This window comes from Pristis pectinata, chromosome 15 (assembly GCF_009764475.1).
Source record: "Pristis pectinata isolate sPriPec2 chromosome 15, sPriPec2.1.pri, whole genome shotgun sequence".
Classification (NCBI taxonomy): domain Eukaryota; kingdom Metazoa; phylum Chordata; class Chondrichthyes; order Rhinopristiformes; family Pristidae; genus Pristis; species Pristis pectinata.
The window spans coordinates 50,602,382-50,618,322 of NC_067419.1; the positions used below are offsets into that span (position 1 = coordinate 50,602,382).

The 15,941-nt window shown below is 44.0% G+C and overlaps 1 protein-coding gene across 3 annotated transcripts in view; it reads right to left on the reverse strand.

The window, feature by feature from the left end:
* Window positions 1–15,941, reverse strand: part of cracr2aa (calcium release activated channel regulator 2Aa) — a 120,880-nt gene that overhangs the window by 41,850 nt on the left and 63,089 nt on the right. For all 3 annotated transcript variants that reach the window (XM_052030274.1, XM_052030275.1, XM_052030276.1), the window contains exons 10-13: window positions 14,902–14,950; window positions 14,642–14,733; window positions 12,428–12,740; window positions 1,166–1,298 (exon numbers count right to left, since the gene is read on the reverse strand). In XM_052030274.1, the coding sequence (XP_051886234.1) occupies window positions 1,166–1,298; window positions 12,428–12,740; window positions 14,642–14,733; window positions 14,902–14,950 (587 nt within the window). The remainder of the gene's footprint in view (window positions 1–1,165; window positions 1,299–12,427; window positions 12,741–14,641; window positions 14,734–14,901; window positions 14,951–15,941) is intronic.

Below are 15,941 nucleotides of genomic sequence, written 5' to 3' on the forward strand. Positions count from 1 at the left end.
GAACTGATCCCTATGAACGGTATGCAAGACAAGATAATAAGAGGCACAGATCGAGAGGACAGTCAGAGACTTTTTCCCAGGGCAACAATGGCAAACACAAGGGGACATAATTTTAAGGTGATTGGAGGAAGGTACAGTATAAGGGGGATGTCAGGGGTAAGTTTTTTACATACAGAGCGGTGGGTGCGTGGAACGAACTGCCAGCAGAGGTTGTGGGGCAGATACATCAGGGACATTTAAGAGACTCTTAGATAGACACATGAATGATAGAGAAATGGGGGGCTATGTGGGAGGGAAGGGCTAGATAGATCTTAGAGCAGGATAAAATGTCGACACAACATTGTGGGCCAAAGGGCCTGTACTGTGCTGTAGTGTTCCACGTTCTATAAGTTTTTCGCTGTACCTCAATACATATGACAATAATAAACCAATTTACCTTTAGTTAACAATTAAATTGCTGAGTTGTGCCTAGCTTAACCTTGATCCCTGCAACTTAGATCACTAAATGAAATTATTTCAAATTCATAGAACCTGTCTCTTCTAATCACATTTCACCTGCCTTCTCCAATCAAATTTTGTCTCATAAAACCTGTCTCCTCCAATTATATTTCGTCAATCACTCCCAAGATCCCTTCACATTTTGGTCATATTTTATTGATTCTTACTAACATATTCCCTGTTATAATTATCCTTTATAAGTCTAAAGGCAGCCCCAATTTTTTGTTACTAGTTTAGTTATCTTCAAATGCTTTACAATTGTGACCCATTGTTACAATCACATTACATTGAAGATGTTATGAAAATGTATAGCACCATGAGTCTAAATCAGCTTTTGATACACTTGTAAGAAAAACTGCAAATTTTTAGTTGAAAATTGTACTGATATCATCTGTGAATAGTTCATACAAACTCCACCATTTCAACAAACTTTGGGGTTGATGGGACATGTGCAGGAGCTGGGTTAAGTGTGAGTTACACACACTGCAGAATACAATTTCAATTCCATTACCTCTTTTCTAGCATATTTCTCTTTCATCAATGAATGGGATTTGAAGAAAATTATCAGAGGTTAAACACTGATACTAAGTTCATAAAATTAGCTACAGAAAACTGAATGCACATCAAGTGATGATGGGGTGATCAAAGTTGATGTCAGCTCACGTACCAACAGTTGCACAGATTCCAGGATAAAAACCATCACCGCAAAATCTTCTCAAAACAGAGCTTTTCCCCACACTGGAATTACCAACCAGAATTATTTTGAATAAATGGTCAGGGTTGGAGTATGTTTCTCTGTCCTGCAAAATATAATTTGTTTAGTTAAACAGCTTTGATAAATGAATTATTTCCTCAAAAATCAGCTTTAAGTAGTTACACAGTCAGGAGTTATTTCAGTTTCAAGTCCCCATTAGGTAACACCATTAATGTCTAAGAAAATATAGATTTGCCAGGCTGAGAATCCAAAGTCATTAAGTTAACAAGGTTATCTCACTAGATCGGAGTAGGTTAAGGAGGATTTTACAAGGGGTTTCCTAAAAGTTGAAGACTTTTAGTGAATGGAAGAGCAGCCAAGGATGAAGAAAAATCAAATATAGAAACATAGAAACCCTACAGCATAATTCAGGCCGTTTGGCCCACAAAGTTGTGCTGAACATGTCCCTACCTTAGAAATTACTAGGCTTACTCATAACCCTCTATTTTTCTCAGCTCCATGTACCTATCCAAAAGTCTCTTAAAAGACCCTATTGTATCTGCCTCCACCACCGTTGCCAGTAGCCCATTCCACGCACTCACCACGCTCTGAGTAAAAAACTTACCCCTGACATCTCCTCTATACCTACTCCCCAGCACCTTAAACCTATGTCCTCTTGTGGCAACCATTTCAGCCCTGGGAAAATCAATGACTCTCATCATCTTATACACCGCTATCAGGTCCCCCCCCTCATCCTCCGCTGCTCCAAGGAGATCAAAAAGAAAAATGCTACAGATGCTGGAAACTTTTACAGAATCGGCCCAGGAGACGTTGGAACAGTGGGCCCTCACAGGTACATTGAGAGTATTTAAAAAGCTTGTGGGTTTCACGGGCTTTTCCTTTAAAGAATCAGCCCAAGGGTCATTGGAACAGTGGGCCCCCTCAGGTACATTGAGAGTATTTAAAAAGCTTGTGGGTTTTGCTGGCTTTTCCTTTACAGAATTGGCCCTGGAGATGTTGGAGCAGTGGGGCCCTCACAGGTACGGACTAATTTAGAAGGGCCAATAAAAAGGAGGTCGTGTCCAGCGGAGCAGCCATTTTGGAGCGGCCATTGTCGGAGTGGACAGAGTCAGGGTGAGTGGCTTTGGCGCAACAGGCTTCGGCATCAAGAGGCAGAGGCCATCTGCAACACTGGTGAGTAGCTGGTAAGTAAAGGTAAGGTTTACTGTTATTGCAATAACTTTTAAGTAGACTACAGCTAGGTAAGAAAAAAATTTCAGGTGGAGGGCAAGGTGATGTGCTGCAGCTGCATGATGTGGGAGCTAGTGGACCCTGCTGTGGTGCACGGTGACCACATCTGCAGTAAGTGCTTGAGGCTGAAGGAACTTCGGCTCAGAATTGATGAGCTGGAGTCACAGCTTCAAACACTGCGAAGCATCAGGGAGGGAGAGAGTTATGAAGATGCTGTGCATCGGGAGGCAGTCACCCCCCTTAGAACAGGTAATTCTAGGGTCCAGGAGGCAGATGGATGGGTGACTGTCAGGGGAGAGAAAGAGGAAGGGAACAGGCAGACAGAGCAGAGGACCCTGGAGCCTGTTCCCCTCAATAACAAGTATTCCGCTTTGGATGCTGTTGAGGGGGATGACCTACAGGGATCAAGCAGCAGTAGCCAGGTCTCTGGCACTGGGACTGGTCCTGCTGCTCAGAAGGGAAGGGAGAAGAAGAGGAGGGCAATAGTGATAGGGGACAACAGTCAGGGGAACAGACAGGAGGTTCTGTGGACGTGAGCGAGAATCCAGGATGGTATGTTGCCTCCCAGGTGCCAGGGTCCAGGATGTCTCTGATCGGGTCCACAGCATTCTTGAGCGGGAGGGAAAGCAGCCAGAAATCATGGTACATGTTGGTACCAACAACATAGGTAGGAAGAGGGATGAGGTCCTGAAAAGTGAGTTTAGGGAGCTAGGCAGAAGGCTGGACCTCAAGGGTAACAATCTCAGGATTGCTGCCAGTGCCACGTGATAGTGAAGGTAAGAACAGGAGGAGATGGCAGATGAATGCATGGCTGAGTAGTTGGTGCAGGGGGCAAGGTTTTAGGTTTTTGGATCATTGTGATCTCTCCTGGGGAACGTGGGACCTGTACAGAGTGGATGGGTTACACCTGAACTCGAGGGGGACCAATATCCTTGCAGGCAGGTTTGCTAGTGTGGTTCAGGAGAGTTTAAACTAGTTTTGCAAGGGGGATGGGAACCGGAGGGATAGGTCAGTGGAACAAGTGCATGAAGTAAAGTCAGATCTAACATATAGAGAGGCTTTGAGGAAGGATGAGCAGAGTATTGGGTATAAAAGTAGAAAGGTGGATGGGCTAAAGTGCATTTACTTAAATGCAAGAAGTATCAGGAATAAGGGTGATGAACTGAGAGCTTGAATAAATACATGGAACTATGACATTGTGGCTCTTGCAGAGACTTGGCTGTCACCAGGGGAGAAATGGATACTGAATATTCCCAGATTTCAGTGTTTTAAAAGGGATGGGGGGGGGGGGGGGAAGAAGAGGAGGAGGGGTGTCGTTACTGGTCAGGGATACTATTACAGCTGCAGAAAGGGTGGATAATGTAGCAGGATCCTCTCTAAAGTCAGTATGGGTGGAAGTTAGGAATAGGAAAGGAGCAGTTACTCCACTGGGAGTATTCTATAGGCCCCCTTGTAGCAGCAAGGATACTGAGGAGCAGAATGGCAGGCAGATTTTGAAAAGGTGCAAAAATAACAGGATTGTTATCATGGGAGACTTCAACTTCCCAAATATTGATTGGCACCTGCTTAGAACCAAAGGTTTAGATGGGGTGGAGTTTGTTAAGTGTATCCAGGACAGATTCCTGTCACAGTATGTTGACAGGCCGAATAGAGGGAATGCCATATTAGATCTAGTATTAGGTGATGAACCAGGTCAGGTGACAGATCTCTCAGTGGGTGAGCATTTGGGGGACAGTGACCACCGCTCCCTAACCTTTAGAATTGTCGTGGACAAGGATAGGAGCAAAGAGGACAGGAAGATATTTAGTTGGGGAAGGGCAAATTATGAAGCTATAAGGCTAGAACTTGAGAGTGTAAATTGGGATGGTATCTTTGAAGGGAAATGTACTATGGAGATGTGGTCATTGTTCAGGGATCTCTTGCAGGGTGTTAGGGATAAATTTGTCCCAGTGAGGCACAGAAAGAATGGCAGGGTGAAGGAACCATGGGTGACAAGGGAAGTGGAACATCTAGTTAGGAGAAAGAAAGCAGCATACATAAGGTGTAGGCAGCAAGGATCAGATAGGGCTCTTGAGGAATATAGGGTAGCAAGGAAGGAACTTAAGAAGGTGCTGAGGAGAGCAAGAAGGGGACATGAAAAGGCCTTGGCGAGTAGGGTTAAGGAAAACCCCAAGGCATTTTTCACTTATGTAAAGAGCAGAAGGATAATGAGAGTAAAGGTAGGACCGATTAGAGACAAAGGTGAGAAGATGTGCCTGGAAGCTGTGGAAGTGGGTGAGGTTCTCAATGAATACTTCTCTTCAGTATTCACCAAGGAGAGGGGTCTTGATGATGCTGAGGATAGTGTTGGTAAGGGTCCAAAGCATGTTGATATCAAGAGAGAGGATGTGTTGGAGCTGTTAGAAAATATGAGGACAGATAAGTCCCCGGGGCCTGACGGAATTTTCCCCAGGCTGCTCCGCGAGGCGAGGGAGGGGATTGCTGAACCATTGGATAGGATCTTTGAGTCCTTGTTGTCCACGGGAATGGTACCAGAGGATTGGAGGGTGGTACATGTTGTCCCCTTATTCAAAAAAGGTAGTAGGGATAGTCCAGGGAATTATAGACCAGTGAGCCTTACGCCTGTGGTGGGCAACCTCTTGGAAAGGATTCTTAGAGATAGGATCTATGGGTATTTAGAGAATTATGGTCTGATCAGGGAGAGCCAGCATGACTTTGTGAATGGCAGATCATGTCTCACAAACCTGATAGTGTTCTTTGAGGAGGTGACCAGGCAGATTGATGAGGGTCGTGCAGTAGATGTGGTCTACATAGATTTTAGTAAGGCATTTGACAAGGTTCCACGTGGTAGGCTTCTTCAGGTCAGAGGGCATGGGATCCAGGGAAGCTTGGCTGTGTGGATTCAGAATTGGCTTGCCCGTAGAAAGCAGAGGGTTGTGGTGGAGGGAGTGCATTCAGATTGGAGGGCTGTGACTAGTGGTGTCCCACAGGGATCGGTTCTGGGACCTCTGCTTTTCGTGATTTTTATTAATGACTTGGATGAGGGGGTAGAAGGGTGGGTTGGCAAGATTGCAGATGACACAAAGGTCGGTGGTGTTGTGGATAGTGTGGAGGATTGTGGAAGATTGCAGAGGGACATTGATAGGATGCAGAGCTGGGCTGACAAGTGGCAGATGGAGTTCAATCCGGAGAAGTGTGAGGTGGTACACTTTAGAAGGACAAATTCCAAGGCGGAATACAAAGTTAATGGCAGGATTCTGGGTTGTGTAGAGGAGTAGAGGGATCTGGGGGTTCATATCCACAGATCCCTGAAAGTTGCCTCACAGGTGGATAGGGTAGTTAAGAAAGCTTATGGGATGTTAGCATTCATAAGTCGTGGGATCGAGTTTAAGAGCCGTGAAGTAATGATGCAGCTCTATAAAACTCTGGTTAGACCACACTTGGATTTCTATGTCCAGTTTTGGTTGCCTCATTATAGGAAGGATGTGGAAGTGTTGGAAAGGGTGCAGGGGAGGTTTACCAGGATGCTGCCTGGATTGGAGAGTATGGATTATGAGGAGAGACTAAGGGAGCTCAGGCTTTACTCTTTGGAGAGGAGGAGGATGAGGGGAGACATGATAGAGGTGAACAAAATATTAAGATGCTCAATACAAGAGGGCATAGCTTTAAAGTAATGGGTGGGAATTTCAAGAGAGATATCAAAGGAAGGTTTTTTTACCTAGAGAGTGGTTGGGGCATGGAATGTACTGCCTGGGGTGGTGATGGAGGCAGGTACATCGGTCAATTTCAAGAGATTGCTAGATAAGCAAATGGAGGAATCTGAAATAGAGGGATATGTGGGAGGAAGGGGTTAGAAAGTCTTAGGTGAGGTTTAAAGGTCGGCACAACATTGTGGGCCGAAGGGCCTGTATTGTGATGTACTATCCTATGATTCTATGAAACATTCAACAGGTCAGCATCTGTGAAGAAAGAAACAAAATTAATGTTTTAAGCTTTCCTCAATTATGAGTTATTAGTTTGTCAATAGAGAAAGTTTTTGCACAGAGCTGTGGGCTCATTGGAGGTTTTGCTATTTTAAATAACTCCAAGTTGTTTTTTCAGTTGGGAGCTTGCTTTTTCTCCATTTGCAGCAGCCAGAGCAGCAGAGGGGAGGAGCTAGCCGCTTTTGTTTTTAAAGTTGTGTGATTGGCTAAGTGTGTGGCAAATCAGCCAATAAAAGAAAGGTAGGGGAAAGCAGAGTGGCCATTGTGGAAGTGGACCTGTGTGGGAGTAGGAATCTGAGGCTTTGGTGAGAAGGCGCAGGTGAGTAGCAGGTAAGGGTCCTTTATAGTAGTTAAAAGGACACCAAATTACGGATCAGGTGATGTGTTGTAGCTGCATGATGTGGTAGCTGGTGGACCCCATTTTGGTTCCTGGCGACCACATCTGCAGCAAGTGTTGGTTACTTGTGGAACTTGCGCTCAAAGTTGATGACCTGGAATCTGAGCTTCAAGCACTGCGATGCATCAGGGAGGGGGAGAGTTACCTGGACGCTGTGTTTCAGGAGGCAGCCACGCCCATTAGTTTAACTACTTCAAGTTTGGTCTGTGGTCAGGGACAAGAGGGTGGGACTGTGAGTGAGGCAGGTAGGGGGATCCAAGAGGTAGTGCTGGAGGAGCTTCAGCCCTTGAGCTTGTCCAACAGGTCTGAGATTCTTGCTCCCTGTGTGGACGAGAGTGGGGGCTGTAGGAAGGATGAGCAACTGAACTGTGGTTCAGGGAGCCATTCATGAGAGCGGGGGTGGGGTGGGGGGGGGAAGAGAAATGTAGTTGTGATTGAGGATAGTATAGTCAGGGGAATAGACACAATTCTCTATCGCAGGGATTGAGAGAGTCCTGAAGGCTGTGTTGTCTGCCTAGTGCCCAGGTTCGGGACATCTCATCTGATCTGCAAAGGAATTTGGAGTGGGAGGGGAAAGGTCCAGTTTTTGTGGTCCATGTGGGTACCAACAATGTAGGTAGAACAAGGAAAGAGGTTCTGCTGAGGGAATTTGAGCAGTTAGGGACTAAATTAAAAAGCAGAACCAAAAAGGTAATTATCTCTGGGTTGCTACCTGAGCCACATGCAAATTGGCACAGGGTCAATAAGATCAGAGAGTTAAATGTGTGCCTCAAAGATTGGTGTAGGAGAAGTGGGTTTGAATTTGTGGGAATTGGCACCAGTATTGGGGAAGGAGGGAGCTGTTCTGATTGGACGGGCTCCACCTGAACCACGCTGGGACTAGGGTCCTGGTAACTTGCATAACTAGGGCTGTAGATGGGGCTTTAAACTAATTAGTAGGGGGTGGGTTCAACAGACTGGAAAAGTATGGATATAGTAAAAGGGAAGGAGAGTGCAGGAGAGGTTACTGAAGTCACCAGAATAAAGAATAAGACAGAAAGTTTACAAATGGATAAGAATTTAACTTCAGGCAACATGGAGACAAATTTGAGAATGGTGGCGAATACAGGACTGAAGGTGTTATATTTGAATACACGCAGTATATGAAGTAAGGTAGCTGAGCTCTTAGAGCAGTTAGAAATTGGCAGACATGACCTTGTGGGTATCGCAGTTGTGGTTGAAAGAAGATCACAGCTGGGAGCTAAACATCCAAGGATACACATCCTATTGAAAAGACAGGTAGGTGGGCAGAGGGGGTGGGGTGGCTCTGTTGGTAAAAAATGAAATCAAATCCTTAGCAAGAAGTGACATAGGATCAGAAGATGTAGAATCCTTGTGCGTAGAGTTAAGAAACTACAAGGGTAAAAACTTCCTGTTGGGAGTTATATACAGGCCACTGAATAGTAGCCAGGATGTGGGGTACAAATTACAACAGGAGATAGAAAAGGCATGTAAAAAGGGCAATGTTACGGTGGTCATGGGGAATTTCAACATGCAGGTAGATTGGGAAAATCAGGTTGGTACTGGATCCCAAGAGAAGGAATTTGTAGAATGCCTACAAGATGGCTTTTTAGAGCAGCTGGTGGTCGAGCCCAATTGGGAAAAGGCAATTCTGGATTTGGTGTTGCGCAATGAACCAGATTTGATTAGGGAGATTAAGGTAAAGGAACCCTTAGGAGGCAGTGATCACAATTTGATAGAATTCACTCTGCAGTTTGAGAGGGAGAAGCTAAAATCAGATGTATTGGTATTACAGTGAGTGAAGGTAACTACAGAGGCATGAGAGAGGAGCTGGCCAATGTTGATTGGAAAGGGACACTAGAAGAAATGACAGTACAGCAGCAATGGCAGGAATTTCTGGGAGTAATTTGGAAGATGCAGGATCATTTCGTACCAAAGAAGAAGGAGCATTTTAAGGGGAGGATGAGGCCACCATGGCTGACAAGGGAAGTCAAAGACAGCATAAAAGCAAAAGAGAGGGCATACAGTATTGCAAAAATTAGTGGGAAGCTGGAGGATTGGGAAGCTTTAAAAAACCAACAGAAGGCAACTAAAAAAAGCAATAAGGGGAGAAAAGATGAAATATGAAGGTAAGCTAGCCAATAATATCAAAGAGGATAACAAGTCTTTTCAGATATATAAAGAGTAAAAGAGGCAAGAGTGGACATCAGACCACTGGAAAGTGACACTGGAGAAGTAGTAATGGAGAATAAAGAAATGGTGGACAAACTGAATAAGTATTTTGCATCAGTCTTCACTGTGGAAAACGCCAGCAACATGCCAGAAATTCGAGAGAGTCAGGGCAGAAGTGAGTGTAGTTGCTTTCACTAAGGAGAAGGTGCTTGGGAAGCTGAAGGGTCTGAAGGTGGATAAGTCACCTGGACTGGATGGACTGCACACCAGGGTTCTGCAAGACATAGCTGAAGAGATTGTGGAGGCATTAGTAGTGACCTTTCAAGAATCACGAGATTCAGGAATGGTTCCAGAGGACTGGAAAATCGCAAATGTTACTCTGCTCTTTAAAAAGGGAAGACAGGAAATTGTAGTCCAGTTAGCCTGACTTCAGTGGTTGGTAATATGTCAGAGTCCATTATTAAGGATTAGATTTTCGGGTGCTTGGAAGCACATGATAAAATAGGCCAAAGTCAGCATGGTTCCCTCAAGGGGAGATCTTGCCTGACAAATCTGTCAGAATTCTTTGAGGAAGTAACAAGCAGGATAGACAAAGAGTCAGTAGATGTTGTTTGCTTGGATTTTCAGAAGGCCTTTGACAAGGTTCCACACATGAGGCTGCTAAACAAGATGGGAGCCCATGGTATTACAGGAGAAGTATGAGCATGGATAGGAGATTGGCTGACTGGCAGAAGGCAGAGTGGGAATAAAAGAGGCCTTTTCTGGTTGGCTGCTGGTGACTAGTGGTGTTCTGCAGGGGCCGGTGTTTGGTTTGCTAATTTTCATGTTATATGTTAATGGTCTGGATGATACAAAGATAGGTGGAGGAGCAGGTAGTGTTGAGGAAGCAGGGCGTCTGCAGAAGGATTTGGACAGTTGAGGAGAATGGACAAAGAAGTGGCAGATGGAATATAACGTAGGGAAGTGTACGGTCATGCACTTCGGTAGAAGGAATAAAGGTGTAAACTATTTTCTAAACGGGGAGTGAATTCAGAAATTGGAGGTGGAAAGGGACTTGGGAGTCCTCGTGCAAGATTCCCTGATGGTTAACTTGCAGGTTGAGTAGGTAGTAAAGAATGCAAATGTAATGTTAGCATTCATTTTTGAGAGGACTAGAATGTAAAAGCAAGGATTTAATGCTGAGGTTTTAAGGCGTTGGTCAGACCACATTTGGAGTATCATGAGCAGTTTTGGGCCCCATATCTAAGAAAGGATGTGCTGGCATTGGAGAGGGTCCAGAGGAGGTTTACAAGACTGATCCCGGGAATGAACGGGTTAACTTATGAGGAGCATTTGATGTCTCTGGGCTTGTACCCACTGGAGTTTAGAAGGATGAGCGGAGATCTTACTGAAACTTATCAAATATTGAAAGGCCTGGATGGTGTGGACGTGGAGTGGATGTTTCCAGTAGTAGGGGAGTCTAGGACCAAAAGGCACAGCCTCCGAACAGAAGGACATTCCTTTAGAACAGAGATGAGGAGGAATTTCTTTAGCCAGAGGGTGGTGAATCTGTGGAATTCATTGCCACGGATGGCTGTGGAGGCCAAGTTATTGGGTATATTTAAAGCGGAGGTTGATAGGTTCTTGATTAGTAAGGGCATCAAAGGTTACGGGGAGAAGGCAGGAGAATGGGATTGAGAGGGAAAAATAAATCAGCCATGATCAAATGACAGAGCAGACTCGATGGGCCAAATGGCCTAATTCTGCTCCTGTATCTTATGGACAAACCTTGACTGCCACACTGCAGGAAGCACTTTGATTGCTCCTGTCAGCAAGGATAGAAATAAGTTAATAAAAAAAGCCTTTTCAACTAGAAGAAAGAAACAACTTGTATTTCTGAAGAGATTTATAGAGCTGGATTAAATTCATGTGTTATTAAAGGAAAGCACTGAGATTCATTCAAATAAAGGGTCAGAAATATAGAAGGACACAATGTTTCAGTGCTCAGTCTTGCCTCCATCATTTTAGATAGTAAGTGAGAGGCCAGGCGACAAGAAGGAACCAATGAGTGAAGCAACAGGAACAATGATCTTAGTGTCTTCAAATCCGACTAAAAATCAGTACCTGATTACGTTCAGTTAAAATAAGACATCTTCCAGAAGGGCTTTGGACAGTATATCTGGCCATCCACAGAAAAAGTAGAATCATTAAAAACGTAAGAACATTAGAAACAGAAGGCCATTCACCTCCTCATTCACCTTAACAAGGCATTGGCTGCTTTTCTCTCAGTGCCACTTTCCTGCATTAAATTCATAGAACATAGAACATTACAGGCCCTTCGGCCCACAATGTTGTGCTGACATTTTATCCTGCTCTAAGATCTTATCTAACCCTTCCCTCCCACATAGCTCTATTTCTTTATAATTTATGTGGCTATCTAAGAGTCTCTTAAATGTCCCTAATGTATCTGCCCCCACGACCTCTGCAGGCAGTGTGTTCCATGCACCCACCACTCTCTGTGTTTTAAAAAAAACTTACCCCTGACATCCCCCCCGTACCTTCCTGACATCCCCCCATACCTTCCTCCAATTGCCCTAAAATTATGTCCCCTTGTGTTACCCATTGTCGCCCAGGGAAAAAGTCTCTGACTGTCCACTCAATCTATGCCTCTTATCATCTTGTACACCTCTATCAAGTTATCTCTCATCCTCCTCCTCTCCAAAGAGAAAAGCCCTAGCTCACTCAACCTATCCTCATAAGACACACCCTCCAATCCAGGCAGCATCCTGGTAAATCTCTGCACCCTCTCTAAAGCTTCCACATCCTTCCTATAATGAGGCGACCAGAACTGAACACAACAAATGTGGTCTAACCAGAGTTCTATAGAGCTGCAACATCACCTCACAACTCTTGAAATCAATATCCCAACTAATGAAGGCCAACACACCATACGCCTTCTTAACAACCCTATCGACCTGTGCGGCAACCTTGAGGGATCTTATCTCCATTCCTTTAATGTCTAAAGTTTCTTGATTGCTGTCCTGAATATAGCCAGTGAGCAAGTCTCCATGGTGCCTCTAACGTAGTGAATTCCAAAGATTAATTATCCTCTGGGCATAAAAATCATCCCTCATTAGCCCTGAGTGGCCAACCCCTTATTTTGAGACTGTGACACCAACTTTCACACCCTTCGGCCCACAGTGTCCATGCTGACCATCAAGTGCCCATCACTTTGGAAGATTGAATTTGAAGGCAGAATACAAGGTTAATGGCAGCAGGGTGGAGAAACAGAGGGATCTAGGGATCCACGTCCATAGATCCCTCAAGGTTGATAGGGTTGTTAATAAGGCATTTGGTGCATTGGCCTTCATTAGTCGGGGGATTGAGTTCAAGAGCCACCAGGTAATGCTGCAGCTCTATGGAACTCTGGTTAGACCAAAATTTAAAACTTACTTGTCCCAGTGTTGCTGGACCGACCGTTTGGCTGCCTGGAGGTGAAAGAGCCTCTGCTACATCTTGGCTTTGCTTTTCAAGCACCTCTTCCTCTTTTACCTCAATCCAGTTATGTAAGTGGGTTGCTGAATGTGCTTCCAGAAACTGTGGTAATGGATCCTCTTCAATTGAAATAATCCTGGGCAAGTACCGTCTTTCTGCTGTTGCAGATTCCTTATCCATTCCTTTTCTGATGTGATTCAGTCCATTTGCTTGCTTCAAATTTATTGATAATGGCTTTGAATTGCCAAGCTCCTCACAGTTTATACCTTTCCTACAAAAAGTTAAGAAAATGTTCTGCCAAAGCTTAAAACAAACCAATTTCCTGTTTGATTCAATTAACAAAATGTACAAGGTTGGTGGGGTTACGAAGTCCAACCTGCCCAAACTCTCCAAAGGCCTTTAATAAGCTGTGGCCCATCTTTCCCATAACTCTCCCCAGTAGGTCTGTCTCCGACAACCAATCCAATTCCTGATTCTCGGGAAGGCAGGACTGCCATATGAGGAGAAATTATTGACAAGACGTGTATTCACTAGAGCTCAGAACAATGAGAGGGATCTACTTAAAACCCACAAAATTCTGACAGAGGCAGAAGGAGTGGATGTGAGGAAGATCTCTCCCCTGTCAGGGGTATCATTGGACAGGGGGGACAGATTTAGGACTGAGATGAGGTGAAATTTTTTCTCTCAGAGGTGGTGAACCTGTGGAATTCACTGCACAAAGGATAATGGAGGTCAAGTTGTGAACATATTTAAGAAGGAAATGGATAAATTTAAAAATATCAAGGGGCATGGGTGAGAGCAGGAACATGCTACTGAAAGAGCCTCACTGTTCAGTGAATCACAACAAGAATCTATCTGTGTTTGGAAAGCTGAAGACTGATCGGGGATAATCAGCATGTCTTTGTGTGTGGGAAATCGTGTCTTACGAATTTAATTGAGGTTTTTAAAGAGGTGACCAACAGGACTGACAAGGGCAGGGAGGTTGATGTTGTCTATGTGGACTTTAGCAGGGCTTTTGACAAGGTCCCACATGTTAGACTGGTCTAGAAGGTGAGATCATATTGGATCCAGGGTGAGCTTGGATACAAAATTAGCTTGGTGGAAGGAGTCAGTGGGTGGTAGTGGAGGGGTTTTTTTCAGATTAATAGCCTGTGAGCAGTGGTGAGTACAAGAGTTGGGGCATCATGTTAAGATAAGAGGCATAGATTGAGTGGACAGCCAGGGACGACTTCCCAAGGTGAAAATGGTTAACACCAGGGGGCATAATTTTAAGGTGATTTGAGGAAGGTATTGGTGGGATGTCAGAGGTAAGTTTTTTTTTTACACAGAGTGGTGGGTGCGTGGAATGCACTGCAGGCAGAGGTTGTGGGGGCGCAGATACATTAGGGACATTTAAGACACTCTTAGATAGACACGTGAATGATAGAAAAATGGAGGGTGATGTGGGAGGGAAGGGTTCGATAGATATTAGAGCAGGATAAAATGTCGGCACAATATCGTGGGCCGAAGGGCTTGTACTGTGCTGTAACATAACAGCTGTATAGGACATTAGTTAGACCGCACCTGGAGTACTGCGTGCAGCTCTGGTCGCCACACTATTTAAAGGATGTCAGTTAGCTAGAGAGGGTACAGAAAAGTTTCAGAAGGATGTTACCGGAACTTGAGGGCATGAGTTATGAGGAGAGATTGGATAGGCTGTGACTGTTTTCCCTGGAGTGAAGGAGGCTGAGGGTGACTTTATAGAGGTTTATAAAATCATGAGGGGCGTAGATAAGGTAGATGGTCACAGTCTGTTGCAATAGGGAAAGGAGTCTAAAATTAGAGGGCATAGGTTTAAGGTGAGAGGGGAAAGATTTAAAGGGGAAAGATTTAAAGAGGACCCGAGGGGCAAGTTTTTCCACACAGAGGGCAGTGCGTATGTGGAATGAGCTGGCAAAGGAAGTGGTAGAGGGGGGTACAATTACAATGCTTCAAAGACATTTAGAAGGGTTCATGGATAGGAAAGGTTTAGAGGGACATGGTCCATGTGGGACTAGTTCAGGAAGACACCTATCATCAGCATGGATGAGTTGTGCCAAATGGCCTGTTTCTGTGCTGTATAACTCTTATGACTATCACTCTAAGATGCTTTGAACAGCCAGTCCATTGCACAGCACAGTGCCAGAGATGTACCTGTTTGAACACAGCTTGGTTTCCACACATTGACCAGTAGCACAAACAGCTCTTTGTTTCCCTGAAGTAGTTGCTCCAAATTTGGATGGCTTCTGGAATGCAATGAAATAATTTTATAGCTTATTTTTCAAAGGTGCATGCTTGATCCCATGCTATCTTTTCAATACACTATATTCTCTATTTTCAAGATAACTGCAAGCAAAGACGAACTGATTGTCTGTCTGTAAGAGGAGGTCATTAAAAAAAAGACAAGAACCCACCTTGAAATTGGACATATCCCGTTCATCTCGAAGGTTTTTGTTCATCTCTCTGCAATATATTCAAATACAGAAGTAAAATTCCATTCGAAACCAATGAAACACTTGCATTGCTTCCAAATATACCGCAATTCCAATTCCCTTTTTGCAACTCAGTAGCCAGCTCACCTGAGGGAAAGTGTTTGGTGACATTCTGTACATTTTTCAGATCTGATACAGGAATTGACCAAAATTTTATTTATTGTAAGAAACAGAGGCTGGAGTCAGCCATCAACCTCTTTGCCAGCTCTGGAATTCAATAAGATCATTCATTTCAGCACCACTTTTGTATACTGATCTCCATATCCTTTGATTCCACACATTGACCAGTAGCACAAACAGCTCTTTGCTTCCCTGAAGTAGTTGCTCCAAACATCTAAAGATCTGTCATTCTTCCCTGAATACATTCAATGATTGTGCCTCTATAGCTCTCTTGAGATAGAATTCCAAAGATTAACTACCCTCTAGGTGAAGACAATATTTCTCAGCTCCATTCTGAGTGACTGACTTCTTAATCTGAGAGTGTGATCCTAGTTCTAGACACCCAGACCAGGGAAAACATCAGTTCCATATCCATCCAATCAAGGTCCTCCTCTGCTTCAAAGTGATCAGCTCTCAAAATCTCTAAACTCTAAGAGAGCATAGACCTAGTATATTTAATTGTCCTCATTTAAATAGCTGATGATTCTAGTGAAGGTTTATAGGGTTGTGGTATTGTCAGATGTTGACATTATAAATGATAAACCTAGATTTTTCCAGCTAATCTGTATAGGCAACCCCCTCGTTACAGCTGTTCTGGTTTTGGAAATTCACCCTTACAGAATTCATAAATCACTACCCAAAATTTGAAATATGGAATAAATTTCACTCACATGGAATCTATGTAGGAAAAATAAATACAAAATGCAAAAGAAACAGCAAATTTTGTCAATTTTTATTTTTAGTCACTCAATCTGTGGGACAATAACATTTGGATCTGATGTCACTGCGTTCATTGAGTTGCC